Below are 18,136 nucleotides of genomic sequence, written 5' to 3'. Positions count from 1 at the left end.
CAATGATGTATTAAACTTTTAAATTTAAGTAATGAAGGCCAAGAACAAGTATTAAACGTACGTTAATGTTTTTAAATGCTAGTTTCACACCACCCTGGGATATGGCAAGGGATCAAAGGTTATCAAAACATTCTCTACAAAAGTTTTTCAGCTGGGCGTGGTGGTGCACGCCTCTTATCCCAGCACTCTGGGAGGCAGAGGCAGGTGGATCACCTGAGGTCAGGAGTTCAAGACCAGCCTGGCCAACATGGCGAAACCCATCTCTACTAAACATACAAAAATTAGCTGGGCATAGTGGCGGGCATCTGTAATCCCAGCTACTCAGGAGGCTGAGGCAGGAGAATCACTTGAACTTGGGAGACAGAGGTTGCAGTGAGCCAAGATCACACAATTGCACTCCAGCCTGGGCAACAAAAGTGAAACTCTGTCTCAAAAAGAAAGTTTTGGCTGGGCACAGTGGCTTACACCTGTAATCCCAGAACTTTGAGAGGCAGAGGTGGGTGGATCACCCGAGGTCAGGCATTCAAGAGCAGCCTGGCCAACATGGTGAAAGCCCCTCTCTACTAAAACTACAAAAAATTAGCTGTGGGTGGTGGCAGGCACCTGTAACCCCAACTACTCGGGAGGCTGTGGCAGGAGAATCGCTTGAACCCAGGAGGTGGAGGTTGCAGTGAAGCTGAGATTGCGCCATTGCACTACAGCCTGAGCAACAAGAGCGAAACTCTGTCTCAAAAAAAAAAAAAAAAAAAAAGTTTTCAAAATGAAAGTTGAATTTAAAAAAAGAAAAAGAAGGGAGAGGAAATTCACAAAAATCTAAAAATGTTTGGTTGTTATAGTGCTGAAAAATTTGGGACTCATTGTCTGGTTTAGCTGGTCGAGACTATAAAATTCAGTTTCCCGAGTCACAGAACTCTGTTCCCAAGGCAGGAATTCGGAAGCTTCTTGTAATAAGCAGGTGTAGGCAATAAATATAATGGTGACTCAGCACTACTAGATAAGACAGCTTGTATAAACAACAGGATAGGCCGGGCGTGGTGGCTCACACCTGTAATCCCAGCACTTTGGGAGGCCGAGGTGGGCGGATCATGAGGTCAGGAGTTTGAGACCAGCCTGGCCAACATGGTGAAACCGGTCTCTCCTAAAAATACAAAAATTAGTCGGGGGTGGTGGTGGGCGCCTGTAATCCCAGCTACTCGGGAGGCTGAGGCAGGAGAATCGCTTGAACCCGGGAGGCAGAGGTTGCAGTGAGCCGAGATAGCACCACTGCACTCCAGCCAGGGCGACAGAGCAAGACTCCTGTCTCAAAAAAACAAAAACAAAAACAAGAAAAACAACAGGGTAGATCAGCATGATCAAGGGAAACATGGATCAACTTCAGGCCAATGCTGGGGTTGAGATATTTGGCAACAGGAGAGTTAGGCAGGAAAGGAAATCAACCTCTATGCTCCATCCAAATGGCTGCTTTTGTGGAATCACCTGGCCCCTCTTTTGTTTGGTGGTCTAATAGCCAGCCCACTCTCATGAAAACACAGACAGGAGCCAGCCCTTTGTGCTCAGCTCTGTGAAGCCTACAGGGATTCAACTGATGCCTGTCTCATATATCTTCACATACTCCTGTCTGAGGAGGGGGGAGTGGTGGAAAGCAGTATGTTGTGTCCCTCTTTTGCCTCCTTTATCCTTCTCTCAGCTGTTTTTGTTTTGAGTTTTCTCTTACTGCCTTAAAAAAAGGCTAATCAAAGTAATCAACAATCTCCAAAAGCCAAGTAATATCTACTTTCTTACGTTTAACTGAAATTTTTTTCTGTCATGTAGCATTTTTTAGAAATCAGAGGGAAAATATACTCAATTAACTCTTCTAGGCTTCAGAGACTCATGAAAGATGTTGAGAATACAACAACACAGGGTGCTCCTTTCCAGTACAATGGGAACACATCAACATAACTTTTCCAATAAACTGTTATAAAGACAAAATTTCAAAATACTGACGATACATTCAAGGGGAGGGAGAATGGTAATTTGAAATTATTTTTGTCAGAGAGCTAAAAAGTCTAAATCCATCCTAAATTATGTTTGTACATGTGTCCTGATTTCCTATAGCCAAACAATCTGCCTGATAAACAATTTTCAGGCCTCAAGGAGTCTTGTGAGGAGGCAGTGGCAGGCTTGTAACTGTCACCCTAGAGACAAGAGCAGTTGAGATAAACCAGGCATCTCCTGTTTCCAGGGGCTTGATTTCTCCACAAGGGCTGGCAAAAGGTCAGGCAGCCACTTAATTTTTAATCTCTATGGCAAAGAATGGCTGGAACTTGGACCTTAAATAAGGAAAAAAAATTTTTTTTCTATGAATTTTATTAGAGATGGAGTCTCACTATGTTGCCCAGGCTGAACTCCAACCTCTGAGCTCAAGTGATCCTTCTGCCTCAGCCTCCCTTACTTGAAAGCAATCTTTTCCATGACCCCACAGCCAATTTAAGAGAGAAATCAAGGACACATTAAGATTTGGATCCTTAAGGACGCTGACATTTATTATTATAAATAAGTTGAAAGCAACTCATATTGTTATTATTATTTTTTCAGACGGAGTTTTGCTCTTGTTGCCCAGGCTGGAGTGCAATGGCATGATCTCGGCTCACTGCAACCTCTGCCTCCTGGGTTGAAGGAATTCTCCTGCCTCAGCCTCTGTGAGCCACCGTGTCCGGCCTCATATTATTATTTTACGTTGGCTGAGGCTCGCGCCTAGGCTAACCCTTTATCCTCTACTCTGCACTGCTTCTCTCCTCCCCAGGCCACTAGGGAGGTAGGCCTGCAAGGGCCCGGCTGCTGTGGGAAAGGAGGCTAGCAAGCCAGGTACAGGGAACATAAAAAGGTTCTAATCCTGAAGAGTCCGGGGGCCAGAGTACCCTCAGCACTGGGAATATGCAGAAAGGGGAAGGGTTCAGGGTAGAGGGAGTGGCTGGGGAGAGTGCTTACACTGTCCCCACCCCCAATAAAACAAGCCTTTGTACAAAGGCCACAGCCAGGCAGAACATTATTAGTTAGCTGATACATAAGAAATCCAATTTACTGTCTTTATAAAAATTAGTTTAGGGCTATCCATGTTCAAACCTTTAGACCACATGAAAACTGAATTAGGAAAGTCAGGGACAATCTAGAATGGCAAAGTACTAATGGTCATTTATGGACCGTAGCTGGAACCATTAATTCCTGTTACTCTATAATACAACGGCAGGTGATGAAAGCAGGCAATTTTAGGAATTCAAGAAAAATTCTGTAAATCAGCCCCTTTAGCCCATCATCACCTGGAATATACCCTTGCCCTAATTCCAGGAGTAGGTAGATATTCAGGAACAGGTAATGGCGTGCTTCTTCCATCTTTAGGCTGAGATCCCTGCAAAGGTTTTCTAAATGTGTAAGAATCTTTGGACAGGACCCAGTGAAACAGTATATCCTATCAAATAGCTAATTAATCAGTGAGATTTATAATCAGGTTCATTGAACTAAAATGTTTAACTGACATTAAACATTCAAGTTGTTGCTGTGAGTTTTAAGCCTTTTTAAAGCAACTTGTGTGAACTCCTTACATTTCAATGTGACTTTTCCTTTAAGGAGCTCAAATTATTTTATGTTCCTTTATAATATTCTGTGATGCGGAGCCAGCTACTATCATCTCTGTTTATAAATAGGGAAACTTAAATTACCTGCTTTAAATTGCAAAGAGATTTAATAGTCAGGGTTGATTATTAAATCAACCTGGGTTCCTTGTTTCCCCTGGTCTCTGCTGTCTGACTGCAAGGTGGCTACCATGACATTGTCATTTATCAAGGCCTTAGAGGGATTATTATTATAGTTTTGATCTGAGGACAAAAAAATTATTTTTCTTTCCTCTAAAACCTTCACTTACGCAACTCCAAATACTCTGTAAATATTAATTCTTTATTTGCCAACATAAGTTCTTAGAAGAAAGCTGCTTCTTCAGTTTTCAGATGAATGAACTGAGACTGTTTTAATGGTTCGCCAAATAACTACAAAGTAGTTGGAAACAGGGAAAAAAATAAGATTGAATTTTTAAATCACAGACACTCTCCCTGTGGAATACACATGAAAGATGTGACTCCAGATATTCAGCCTGCAAGTTGGCACAATCGATGGTTTTTCTGGATAAATAGCCAATCTCAAACAACAAATACTGCAGACTAATTTGCCTAGGCAGTCATGAGTTTGAGATCAGTATGCTGGATTAAAGGTGAATTAATAGTTGTGTTCTAAGATTTTAAAGAAATTTTGGACTGAGTAAAATTTTTTTAAAGTAAATACTAATAAGGATGGAAATGAATTTCTTTAAGATAAGTCATTTTCTGTTCAGAGAATAAGATGATATCGTGATGACTGTTGAACATATAAAATAACTCAGCCATGTCCTTTTCTGAAAATAGAAGAAAGCAAACAAAAACATACACACAGGTGCATCCAGCTTTAAACAAATCCAACATGAAAATCCAGATTTTCTTACACTGAAAATTGAGGTGTGATTCTATTTCAAAGGATTTGTTTATTTCGAAAAAGAAGTAGGCATCTTCCCTACATTGAAGAAATCTGTAGGCTTCATCTGGAACCCCTATTCTACCGCTTTGTGTGTGTCTGGACAAATCAGTTAGATGCCTGTTTCCCGTAATTCCAGCTACTAATAGGACTGCTGAGAGAGAGGTTTACCTGAGAAAGCATAGACTCAAACGCTTTCAAAATTGTGAAGTGATGGGTTTCAGGACACGTCATCCCAAAATATGGCACTTGGCATTTGAGGAAGCAGCAGGCGCAGGAAGTGTATCCTTACGCCTTCCTCTCACCCCTTCTCCCTTGAAGCAGACCATATAAAATCAAGCTGACCTTCCTTTGAATTAGGTCAAAGACTCATTCCAGAAGGATCCTCCCTATACCTGGAGGAAAGGAATGTCATAAAGGGAAGAATTTGAACAAAGAAGCCTTGCTAAATTCCCTCAGTTTATTACCATTAGATCAGGCCCATCTTTGTCTCATCAGACTTCTGCATGACTGTCTATAAAAATACAGTCTTCTGCCAGGCAAGGTGGCTTACGCCTGTAATCCTAGCACTTTGGGAGGTCCAAGTGGGTGGATCGCCTGAGGTCAGGAGTTCAAGACCAGCCTGGCCAGCATGGTGAAATCCCGTCTCTACTAAAATGACAAAATTAGCCGGGCGTGGTGGCAGGCACCTGTAATCCCAAGTACTTGGGAAGCTGAGGCAGGAGAATTACTTGAACCCAGGAGGCAGAAGTTGCAGTGAGTCAAGATCACGCCATTGCACTCCAGCCTGGGCAACAGAGTGAGACTCCATCTCAAGAAAAAAAATAAATAATACAGTCTTCCCTGTTTCTTTGGGTCTTCATTTCTGAAGACTCCCATGCCACATAAAACTTACATTAAACAAATTTGTTATGCTTTTCTCTTTTTAATCTGTCTTTTGTTATAGGGGTCTCAGGCATAAACCTGGTGACGGGTAAGAAAAGAAAACTTTTCTCCTCTACACAAGCAATATGCAAAAATGAGATAAGGTTTCTAAATAGAATTTGAGTCATAAAAATTTGATTTTCACATTTTTTCATGAATTAGTCTATTCTAATAACAGGGATAAACTAGTGTGCATGGTTTACACTGTGTTGTAGAGCAGTTTTTTTTTTTTTTTCTAAGTTTACCACTGGTCTTGAATTGGACTTTTTCTGGTGACTTCTGATTGACCCGCCACTGAGGAGCACGATGACATTACTGTGTTTTCCAGCCATTCATTTCACTTGCACAGTGCATAATGTGCTTTCGATGTTTCCTAAAGAAGGGGATGATTTACTAGGAAATATTTCAAATTAACATGGGCTCAGGCAACATTACCTATACTTTTTTCTAAAAATACCATGCACATTTTATGGAGCCCATTTTAAGGAAAATGAAGTAGGTAGTTGCAGAGCAACTTGAAACTCCACTCTTCTCAAATAACAAGCAATTCAGGTGAAACCAATTGCGGGGGCGGGTAATGGTGAAGGAGGTCTGTTTGGATGGTGGTAGGATTCTAAATTCCTCAGAAAATTGCAGAGGTGAAGCCGTCACAGGACAATGTAATTTTCTCCCTTTCCCAATCTGACTGTTCATTGGAATGATATGATTCCTAAGCAGCTGTTATGGAAAAAGAAGCTTTGTGTTTGGTCACCAATACAAACATTGCTCGAAATAATGAATTATTGTCAGGGTTAAAATAGTCAATAAGGCCAGGCATAGTGGCTCACGCCTGTAATCCCAGCACTTTGGGAGGCCAAGGTGGGCAGATCACTTGAGGTCAGGAGTTTGAGACCAGCCTGGCCAACACGGGGAAAGCCTGTCTCTAAAACATAAAATACAAACCCTGTCTCTAAAATACAAAAATTAGCTAGGTGTGCTGTTGGGCACCTGTAATTCCAGCTACTTGGGGGCCGGGCTTGAACCCAGGAGGCAGAGGTTGCGGTGAGGTGAGACTGTGCCACTGCACTCCAGCCTGGGCAACAGAGCAAGATTCCGTCCCCCCCCCAAAAAAAAAAAACTAAGTTGATTTTCATAATCACAGTTTTGTGAACAATTTTATTATGTAATTGGTTAGATTGAATATATTTATGAAATCAAATTGACAAGTCTCTATTGTGGTTCCATTACCTGTTTCTGGGCATATTTATAAAAAACCAACTACAGTTTCTTTTATAGTAAGCAGATGACAGAGAACTGCTAAACAAGCAAGACCTTTATATAGCCTGCTTCTATTAGAGAGAAGAGAGGTGCACTCACATTCAGAAAAGCGTCTTTTCTTTCAATCTTCTAGCACTGAGTGTGGTTTAAAAAAAGTGATTTGGTTCACGCTGAGCTCTAAAAGGAGGATTTCTGGAGATGAAGATACGTGTAGAGGTTCCCACAAAAACAGGTGTGGTTAAATGTAACCACAGAAATCAGCAGGTGTTCGCTATTAGTATTGATTTAAATGCCGCAGGTAATTGGGCTAACAACCGTGAGCAGTTGTCCTCACAGTGTGGATTCACGATGGTCTTTTAGAAGGAAAGAGCCTGAAAGTCTAAAAGCTTATCATCTTACTGTCATTTGGTCTTTCTACAGTAATCTCTGGCTTGCAACAGCTCTCGTTCTCCACAAATCTTAAAAGATTTAACTTCTCCCATTACAGTAAAGTTGAGGACATGTTATTCCAGGTAAGACATGGGATCCTGCCACTTATTCAGAGGAATTTGTATAGCAATTCATATTTGAATGGATCCTTAAAGTCATTTACTAGCAATAGTAGGAGCTTAAAAGAAAGCATAAAATATACTGAGACTCATCAAAGACCATACGTATGTCCGCACTCCTGAGTTGGTGAAGGAATTTTTTTTGTTTTTTGTCTGTCTGTGTTGGCATAAAACATACGATTCATTTCCTTGGACTTACATATTTTTTAAAACTATATTTTATCTTCTATTCTTACTTTCCAAGAAGAACAACCAGATATTGATGGAAATCACAACAGCCCAAGTAAGCATTTGCTTAGGCTGGAAAATAAGTAGAATTTGTTGGTTTAGAAAACTATAGTTGGCCAGGCAGGGTGGCTCACACTAGCAATCCTAGCACTTGGGGAGGCTGAGGTGGGTGGATCACTCGAGTCCAAGAGTTTGAGACCAGCCTGGGCAATATAGTGAGATCTCGTCTCTACAAAATTTTAAAAATTTAAAAATTAGCTGGGCATGGTGGCATGGGCCTGTAGTCCCAGCTACTTGGGAAATTGAGGTGGGTGGATTGCTTGAGCCCTGGAGACAGAAGTTGCAGTCAGCTGAGGTTGGGCCACTGCACTCCAGGCTGGGTGACAGAAAGCAAGACTCTGTCTCAAAAAGGAAAAAAAAAATGGGAACACTATGGTGAAAAATTGTTTCAAAGCAGATGAAAGTCTAATAAAGTTTTATACTATTGAAAATTTAACCAACAGTTGTACAGTGCTATATTTTGTGACCAGTTAGCTCACATAATCAACCATGAGAAACAACTTGGTGTATCAGCTATATGCTAGAAAGTACTGGCTATGAGTTCTTAAAACGTTGAATATGCCAGGGACAGAACAGCTCTCCTGCAAGAGTGGGCCACACATTCCACATGCCAGTGTGCGACTGACTAATCCATCGCTGTTATCACTCATACGATATACCAGCCACTAGAGTCCTTATTTTTCAGGAGCCCCCTAAGCAATTCAAGAGCTATCTTCTGATATACCAATTTATGACATTTGGGGGGCAATCCTCAAATCACTGCTCTAGGTAATGACAAAAACACATTTTAAATGTCCCCCTCCCACTTTTTTTATTGAGATGGAGTCTTGCTCTGTCGCCCAGGCTGAAGTGCAGCGGTGCGATCTTGGCTCACTGAAACCTCTTCCTCTCAGGATCAAGCGATTCTTGTGCCTCAGCCTCCCGAGTAGCTGGACTACAGGTGTGTGCCACCATGCTGACTAATTTTTGTATTTTTAGTAGAGATGGGGTTTTGCCATGTTGGCCAGGCTGGCCTCAAACTCCTGGCCTCAAGAGTTCTACCCGCCTCGGGCTCCCAAAGTGCCAGCGCTTTAGGCGTGAGCCATTAAATGGCCCTTTTGTATCACAGGTGTTCATGTCATATTTTGTTTGAGGTATTAGAACATGTAATTGTAGAATTTGTTATTATAAACTGGTAATTTAGCATCCTGGTGAAGTATTAAATAGAAATATCCTGGAAGTATCTAAATCTGTTCATTTCTCAGCCAGGCACGGTGGCTCATGCCTGTAATCCCAGCACTTTGGGAGGTCAAGGTGGGCAGATCACTTGAGTCCAGGAATTTGAGACCAGCCTGGGCAAAAAGGCAAAACCCCATCTGTACAAAAAAAATACAAAAATTAGCTGGGTGTGGTGGCGTACACCTGTAGTCCCAACTACTCAGGAGGCTGAGGTGAGAGAATGGCTTGAGCCCGGGGGGCAGAGGTTGCAGTGAGCCAAGATGCACTCCAGCCTGGGCAACAGAGACAGACGCTGTCTCATGAATGAATGAATGAATGAATGAATGAATACACTGTTCATTTCTGTAACTGTGTCTTTACTTTGGCATTCCTGCCAATTATTTGCTGAGATATCTCATGAGACTTTAAGACTTGTAAGACTTTATAACTTCCATGGCAAATATCACATTATACTCCCAATAATATTAAAAAAGGTGAATTTATAGAACTCACAAATTATTTTTTGCTTTAAAATACTTACTACAGGTTTTCTTTGTAATGACTTTCAAGTCATTATATTTCCCCTGCCTCTCACTTGCCAGGGTTAACCCCTCCCAACTGATTCATAACTGCTAACCCAACTTTTCTTTTTCTTTTTTTTTTTTTTGAGACAGATTTTCACTCTTGTTGCCCAGGCTGGAGTGCAATGGCGCGATCTTGGCTCACCGCAACCTCCACTTCCAGGGTTCAAGTGATTCTCCTGCCTCAGCCTCCCAAGTAGCTGGGATTACAGGCATGCGCCACCACGCCCAGCTTATTTTTTTTGTACTTTTAGTAGAGACAGGGTTTCTCCATGTTGATCAGGCTAGTCTCAAACTCCCGACCTCAGATGATCCACCCGCCTCAGCCTCCCAAAGTGCTGGGATTACAGGCGTGAGCCACTGCGCCCGGCCTTTTTTTTTTTTTTTTTTTGAGACAGGGTCACTCTGTTGCCCAGGCTGGCGTGCAGTGGTGCATTCAGAGCTCACTGCAGCCTTGAACTCCTGGCCTCAGGCGATTCTCCTGTCTCAGCCTCTCAAAGTGCTGGGATTACAGGAAAGAGCCACCATGCTAGGTCTGTTCCTACTTTAAATCCACCAAATCTGTCAAATGTATTTTCACAAAACTCCTGCACTTTTCATGTTTCTTCCCTGTGGAAATATCTGTGACTCACAATTATCAAATTCTTTAACTTGCATTCAAGATCAGAGGAGAGGGGTGAAGGAGGCTGCCTATAAGGGACACAACTGAACTAAGTTAACTGGGCAAGAGAAGGAAGGGAGGGAGACAAGGAGGGGTAGAAATACCAAGCAAGCCTGTGTGTGTTTGGTGGGGAGCAAGGGTAGTGGCCCCAGGGATGAAGTTTGAGAAGTTGCAGGCATTAGATCACGAAGAACTTGGAATGCTGTGTTCAATAATTTTACTCTTGCAGATAACAGTAAGAAACTGAAGGAATTTAAACTGGGAAATGATGCAATGAGATTTTAGAAAGTTCACTCTAGCAGCTGTGTGGAGAATGGATTGGAGCGGGGCCACATTAAAACAAAGAGGTTATTTTCTCTTCCAAAGAGATTTTGACAGAAAGAACTGTATCTTACACTACCACTTCTAGCACAGTCTTGTATCAGTACTTGACAAGTTAATTGTTGATTAGTCAGATTACCTGTACATTAGAAATATCCTAGTTACACAAATTCAGTTTGCGCTTAATCATTCAGGCAGGTATCTATTCTGTGGCTCACCAGAATGGAACTAAAATGTGAGTATGATAGTCACATACATGCTTTTGTCTTGGGGTAGATGGAAGGTGCTCAAATAGTTTCGACTGTTCTCTGTCATTCTGGGTACACGGAGAGGAAGGAAAGTTGCTTCCCCAAAAGGTAGGCAGACTTTTATTAGAAAAGCAGACTTTGGGCCAGGTGCAGAGGCTCATGCCTGTAATCCCAGCACTTTGGGAGGCCGAGGCGGGTGGATCGGTCAGGAGATCGAGACCATCCTGGCTAACATGGTGAAACTCCATCTCTACTAAAAATACAAAAATTAGCCGGGTGTGGTGGCACACACCTGTAATCCCACTTACTTGAGAGGCTGAGGCAGGAGAATCGCTTGAACTCGAGGAGACGGAGGTTGCAGTGAGCCGAGATTGTGCCACCGCACTCCAGCCTGGGCATAGAGCAAGACTCCGTCTCAAAAAAAAAAAAGAAAAAAAAAGAAAAGAAAAGCTGACTTTGTTCATTTTGGCAAGGTTGTTTCTATATTTGAATAATATTTGTTTACTATCATTCTTTTATCTGTATGGCTTGTGTATTTATCTGTAATATATTGGTGGCCTATAAGTTCATATTATCTGTCAAGAAAAGTTCCCATTTGTTTTCATTCTTCAATGAAAAAGAGTAATCAAGATCCAATAAGCTTGATGCTCACCCACACCCACCCCATAAATAGCTTACTGAGAGATTCAGAAAAAATAATCCATTAAGCTTCTAATGAAGGTTTTCATCCACAAATTCTGGAAATCAAGGAATTGCAGAACTTTGATTATGACTGCTTTGGTTAACGAATGTTATTAAGTCTAAAGCTGATTATTCCAAGAATATAAATATGTGAATTATTTTAATAGTAATGGCAGGTTGTGTTTTCAAATGCTTAAGTTTCTTTTTTCCAACTGTCCATTTTTATTTAAATCTACATATTGAGCTCTCAAGCTTTTGTCTTTAAACACTTTAAGAACATTACAACTGTTTTTATGTCCAATATCCAATTACCAGAAATGGCATTATAGAAAAGATACACAGGCCGGGTGCGGTGGCTCACGCCTGAGATCCCAGCACTTTGGGAGGCAGAGGTGGGCGGATCACCTGAGGTCAGGAGTTCGAGACCATCCTGGCCAACATGGTGAAACCCTGTCTCTTCTAAAACTACAAAAAATTAGCTGGGCTTGGTGGCGGGTGCCTGTAATCCCAGCTACTCGGGAGGCTGAGGCAGGAAAATCGCTTGAACTCGGGAGGCAGAGGTTGCAGTGAGCCGAGATCGTACCACCGCACTCCAGCCTGGGCAACAAGAGCGAAACAAAAAAAGAAAAGAAAAGACACACAACAGGTTTTTAATGTTTTTATTATGAGAGCACTTGATAGTTTGTTTAGTAGTCTTACTCTACTAGTCAGGGGAGCCAGGTGGCTCACTCTAATAGAAAAATAAAGTTTTCTCCTAATTTATTGTCTGTTCCCACTTGCATTGCTGCCTTTTACTGCTAATTTACTTCCTCAGGAGAAGTAGGGTATTTATCTTCATATATTTGTAGACATGCACAAGATACCTGAAGTCCAACATTTGTCTCAGAATTGTATAATTTAAACTTGTTGAATGTCATCTGAGATGGAAATAAATCAAATCATCTGATTTATAAACTCCAGAGGTTTTAGCATCATATTTATTATATTTCATTACTATCATAGTTTGCCAATAATATGCTTGTTTTCTCAGAGAAAAAAAATCAAAACTTTTAATAATTTGTATTGATCAGACTAGGAATTCAATTGTAGGGTAAAATCAATGTTAAAATGTGAAGATAAAATAATGTAACTATGTATAGGCTTATTTTAATAAATGAGAAAAAACTGTAAAGTTGCTATCTAAAACTTTGAGGAAATGTGAACTACAAATACCTAGAATATTTAATACAAAAGCTACCCTCTGTTCCCATGACTGTGGAACTCTTAGCACAGGGCATACAGATAACAACAGTCTTTTAAAAGCCTAAATGAACAGTCTTCCTTCCTTTAAGGTAATTTCCTGCGTCTTATCTGTCACATATAGAACAATGTACTTTCATAATCAAACCCTGCTACCCTGGGTCTACTTGTGGTTTCTTACAGTTCCACGGATTCTGAAGCATCCTTACTTTACCCTCACACAAAACTTCACCCCTAAGAGATGTGTTCTCAACATTTCCAGGGGTGTGAAGTTTTTTTTGTTGTTGTTGTTAACTACCATTTTGTTAACATTCTATTTCACTTACTATAATCAGAAGGATTTCTTTAATTATTTTTGGACTTACCGAACTCAATCTGCTTGGCCCTGGACAAAAAGTGGCTCACAGGCCATATTACACAGACACAGAGGTGCATTTAATCCAGTGTGCTACTGACACCTCACATTCAGAGCAGAGGGCCATGACCCTGCCACCCGCCATCTCACTCTTTTTTTTCCCTTTCCTGATCCCTCCTACTTTCTGAACGATTAGTCACCTTGCTCCCCAGAATTGCTTCATTCCTGGGATTCCTTTTTGTCAAAGGAAAAATTTATGCAGAATTTGAACAATGTCTAACTTTTTTAAACAGTAGCGCCTAGTAACTACCTTTCTTTTGCTACCCTGAGCCAATTTTCAATTCTCTCTCCAGAATTCACTTTTTTTTTTTTTTTGAGATGGAGTCTCACTCCTTCGCCCAGGCTGGAGGCAGTGGCATGATCTTGGCTCACTGCAACCTCTGACTCCCAGGTTCAAGCAATTCTCCTGCCTCAGCCTCCCTAGTAGCTGGGATTACAGGTATGCACCACCACACCTGGCTAATTTGTTTTTTATTTTTAGTAGACATGAGGTTTCACCATGTTGGCCAGGCTGATCTCAAACTCCTGACCTCAGGTAATCCACCCGTCTCGGCCTCCTAAAATGGTGAGATTACAGGCGTGAGTCACTGCGCCCAGCCCAGAATTCACTTTGATCACAGATATTGAAAAGCAGCTTCATCAAGGAAATCACCTAAGATAATAGTGTGCCTCAAGTTTTGTGGTGGATTTCCAAAGAGGTTGTAAATATAATTGCATTAGGAGATTGTTCACTGTCCTTTATAAGTAGTAAATACAATTTAAAACACAATTTTCTCTCCACTCAGATACCTGGGGCGGGGGCGGGGGGGTGGGGTGGGGGGGAGAACTGTGTAACAAGTAGTACTTTTAAGGCAAGTGTAATAAATAGGATATGGATGCTTTTAATTTTTCCCTTTGCCAATACTTGCAATTCTTAAATGTCTTCTATTTTAGAAAAATATTTTAACTATTAGCTACAATACAGACTTACTTCACAATGCTGCTATACACCTCTGAAGGCCCCTTCCCAAAGAGTTACAGCCAACTTTAAAATGTTCAGCACAGTTAAAAATAACACCAAAAGTCACTGAGTGATTTACAATGAAAACCACCCAGCTATACTAAGGCATTGGAAAGAAGTCAAAGGGTTAAAGACTCTTGCAAGATACTTATCAACAAATCAGCCACATTTATCTCATCTCTGCTTTCAGCAGGTTATCCGCTGTCTCAACCTTACAGGTTTGTCAACAACTCAGAATTCTCCAGGGCCCTGGAGCTAATAGCAGTTAACATCAGGGTCTTTTCTTCCTGGAATTTCTTGTGTTGATACAGGATTTTTTCCAGACCAGCACTGTTTCAACAATTGCTTGTCTGTTTCAACTTGAGAGACAGGATAGTAATATGGAAATAATAAAAATTATACTCAGAACCACCACGAGCCCCCAGACCTTTTCAAAGAAGTTTAATTAAACAATACATACGAACCACCCCTGGTAATTGTTTCATGGCATGCTAATGTTAAATTCCTTTGAAGCTGATTTCCTTTTTGAGTCTTAGAAAGCTGAGGCTTTAAAGTAAGTAGGTGTTGTTTGCTGCCTTATCTCTCTGCCTGATTTGTACTTCTGTGTAGGCTGCAGAGTGTATTTCAGCTTACTGGAAAGCTGCTGTTGCAATCAAAATATTTCAAACGCTTTGTTCCTTAGTTGGAACAGCCAGTCAAGTAGTTGCCCCAAGCATTATAGCAGAAGGACCAAGATAGTGCCCTTTGTTCTACCACATCAACTCTGTGACCTGTGAAATATTCATTCTGTTCCCTCCTAGAATGATCTTTCTCCAGTCACCTCCCTATGTCCAGTCCTACTGAATTTTTGAGATCTACCTCCAGGAAGCTTTTCAAAATTTCCTGCCACCAGGAGTAACTTACTTTTTTTTTTTTTTTTTTTTGAGACGGCGTTTCGCTCTTGTTGCTCAGGCTGGAGTGCAATGGCGAGATCTCCGCTCACTGCAACTTCTACCTCCCGGGTTCAAGCGATTTTCCTGCCTCAGCCTTCCGAGTAGCTGGGATTACCGGCATGTGCCACCACGCCCGGTTGATTTTGTATTTTTAGTAGAGATGGGATTTTACCATGTTGGTCAGGCTGGTCTCAAACTCCTGACCTCAGGTGATCCTCCCGCCTCGGCCTCCCAAAGTGCTGCAATTACAGGCATGAGTCACTGCGCCCAGTCAATTTACACTTCTAAACTCCATAATACATTAGCCATTCTTTTGGGTCACTTACTACTTTTTATTTGGTAATGTATTTTTCTAGCGGTTGGCTTCCTTCTTCAAACTTTTTGCTTTAAAGCAAGCAGAGTCTTTGTGTTTAATTCAGCACCTGCACAGCGCCCGGCATGAAGAACATACTCATTTGATGCTTGCTGAATTCACCACACAGGTGATGCATTACTTTGTAGAAAGAACAGATTATGTGTGGAGTTGGGATTAAATTTCCAACCATTGCTGACAGACACATACTTCATATGTGAGATGGATTCTCATATCTATCTCAACAATTGTTTCAAGGATATAATGAAGACTCTGGAATAGGCACATAGTAGATGCTCAGCAACATTCCCTTTTCTTCTGTTCGTGGCTCCATTCCCTCCATTTATGGAAGAGTTGTATCTGCTTGCTCTCTTCCTAGCTGGCCATTCTCAGAGGATAAGAAAGAATATCTAATATGCCTCCTGTGTCTCCTACGCAGGGGAAGCTGATTTGGTTTCAGTTTAGCACTGGACCTATGGGCACAGAGAATGAATGGGTGTAATGGCTCCACTTTTCAAAGACTGGCCTCACTCATCCTGCAGTCTTTAGTCAGACCCCTAAGTCTAAATAAATATAAGGTCTTTCCCTCCATGTATTGCAGCAGTTCTGTGTTTTCTAGAGCTCCCCAGCCTTTCAGAACTTCCTCAATTTTATTTAAAGAAAAATGGGAGGGGGCCACGGAGAGGCTTAGCATCTAACAAATCCCACTTTGTATTAATCATTTTAAAACTTAATGATAAAACTGATAAGTTTAAAATTCAGGTTGGGAGTTTAAATACCAGCTCTGCCACTTACCATCTATTAGAGCTTCAGTGTTACTTAACTGCTTAGTTTCCTCATCTGTAAAATGAGGATGAAAATACCTAACTCACAAGTTTTTAAATACATACATATATATATATATATATATATATATATATATATATATATATATATCTCAAATGAATGCAAACCACATTGCCCAATTCTTGGCACACAGTATGCACTCAGTTATATTAACTACGATCACTGAACATCTTCTCTTTACCTTTCAAGTATGTTAATATTGACTACCTCATCCTTTAGGATTCTTTTACACACACAGTACAGTCTCCCAGACTCTGCTGTTTGAAATCTGTGGTCTGGCCTGTTAGAATTTTTCTGTTTTCCTAATAGAAATTAGAATGGGTTAGCCTACATTCGCCAATGCCCAAGTTACTTCATACAGAAACAACTGAACGTTGCAGGAAACAGATATTCCAACTTAATTGCTCAATTTCTTTCCTCTTCTTTTTGCTATAAGCCAACATAGTGCTTTTATAATGCAAACTCACATACACAACAACAAGAAGTAAAACAAGTGTCACTGAGTTGATCCCATCACCTGACTTCAGCAGGGGAGAAAAGGATACATCATGATCTCTAATTTTCACAAGTGGCTTGCCATCTTCTTTCCCTTCCACCTCCCCCGTCTATCAATCATGAACATAGTGTGCATGTGTGTGCTTACACCCCTTTCACCTTCGGGTTTAATTTTTTGGAGGGATCAGACTTGCACCACGCCCGCACTGGTGGGGGTAGGAAGCGCAGCTAGGCGGGCACGGCTGTTGCCGGCAGGGCCAAAGTCCCCTACCTCCTCCTCGGCGTGTTTGTTCCCTGGACCAAAGCCTCCTAGCTACTTTTCTTCACTCCCTAGATCCACCACTCGCCTCCCACACAGGGTGGAGCGCCCCGAAGTACTTGCACAAGACAGCACAATCCCAATTTATAGGTTGTAGGAGCGCCAGTGCTGTCGGTTTTTTTCCCCAAGATATTTATAGGGGTCATTAATTATTTAACAAATCTAATAAAAGTGAAGGGCTCCTTCTCCCAGAAAAAGATCGTACACACCAAAAATTCTGCATAGCATCTCAAGGTGTTTATAGATTCCCTGAACCTTCAAATTAAGTCCGCACCAGTGAGGGGCGCGGACCGGCGGAGTAGAAAAAGAAAGGGGTGAAATCTTGAAGTGAGTTATTTAACATTGATAGATATGTACAATATTTAATATACATAGGTACCTATATGACAAAGCTGAGTAATAGGTTATGGAAAAGAGTGCTTTCCACAAGCAAGTCGGTCATACCGAAGACGGCGAGCAACAGGTGGGCAGAACACGGGGTCCCGCACTCCCAGCACGCGGGGTGAGGGCGGGATAGGAGGAGGTGACCGGGTGTGGGGCAGGGGGCGGCGCCGGGGAGCGGCGGGCTCCACTCACCGTTGCCCACGGAGCTGCGGCCCTTCCGGGCGAGGGTCTGCTGCACCTGCTCCTGGATCCGCAGGCTCTTGACTGTCTGGCCGCCGCGGCCGCTGCTCCCCGCCAGCTTCAGCTTGGCCTCGGAGGGCAGCGCCAGGCTGGAGCTGTCCAGTTGTCCCAGGATCTGCTGGCCCAGGACGGTCCGGATGTAGCCGTACTCAGCTGGGGCGCCGGGGGCTGCCATGGGGCCGGTGGGGGCGACCGAGCAGCTCGCCTGCCTCTGGACTCGCGGGCGAAGCCGCCGCGGAGCTGGGGGCGCTGGCGCGAGCCCCGCCCCGCTCGAGTCCGGCCCCGCCCCTGGCCCGCCCCCCGCGCCGGTGAGAGGCCCGGGCCGGGGGGGAGCTCGGCCTCGTGGGCCGGACGCCCGGCCTTCCCTGAGGAGGGGGCGCGGCTCCGGCCGGGCACGCGCAGTCGGGCCCGGGGGCGGGGGCGGGGGCGGGGGCGGGGGCGGGCCGGCCCCGCTGAGCGCGCGGACACCTGGAGACTTGTACCCGCCCGCGGGGAGGTGGGGAGAGGGGCGCGGTTCGCCTGGGGTCGCGCACGTTGTCGGAGTCCCAGCGGATACCGCCTGCCGGGGCCGCGCCCCGCTCTGCCCACGCCCCGCGCTGGACAGGATGGATTTCCGCTCGATGCAGGGAGGGGCTGCCCTGCAGGCAGGTGAGCCCTCGAGAGTCACTC

The 18,136-nt window shown here is 43.0% G+C and overlaps 1 protein-coding gene across 2 annotated transcripts in view; it reads right to left on the bottom strand.

Moving 5' to 3' along the window:
• PKP2 (plakophilin 2) overlaps positions 1 to 17,748 on the bottom strand; it is a 106,496-nt gene extending 88,748 nt beyond the window's left edge. Inside the window, exon 1 of one of the 2 annotated variants that reach the window (XM_057299471.2) lies at positions 17,420 to 17,748. In XM_057299471.2, coding sequence (XP_057155454.1) covers positions 17,420 to 17,642 — 223 coding nt within the window. In that variant the 5' untranslated portion in view covers positions 17,643 to 17,748. The remainder of the gene's footprint in view (positions 1 to 17,419) is intronic. The other variant, XM_008966323.5, reaches the window with a different exon arrangement.
• Positions 17,749 to 18,136: the final 388 nt, after the last annotated feature.

This window comes from Pan paniscus, chromosome 10 (genome assembly GCF_029289425.2).
Source record: "Pan paniscus chromosome 10, NHGRI_mPanPan1-v2.0_pri, whole genome shotgun sequence".
In the NCBI taxonomy this organism is placed as follows: domain Eukaryota; kingdom Metazoa; phylum Chordata; class Mammalia; order Primates; family Hominidae; genus Pan; species Pan paniscus.
Note: the sequence above shows the minus strand (reverse complement) of the source record. Positions and strands in the feature narration are given on the sequence as shown.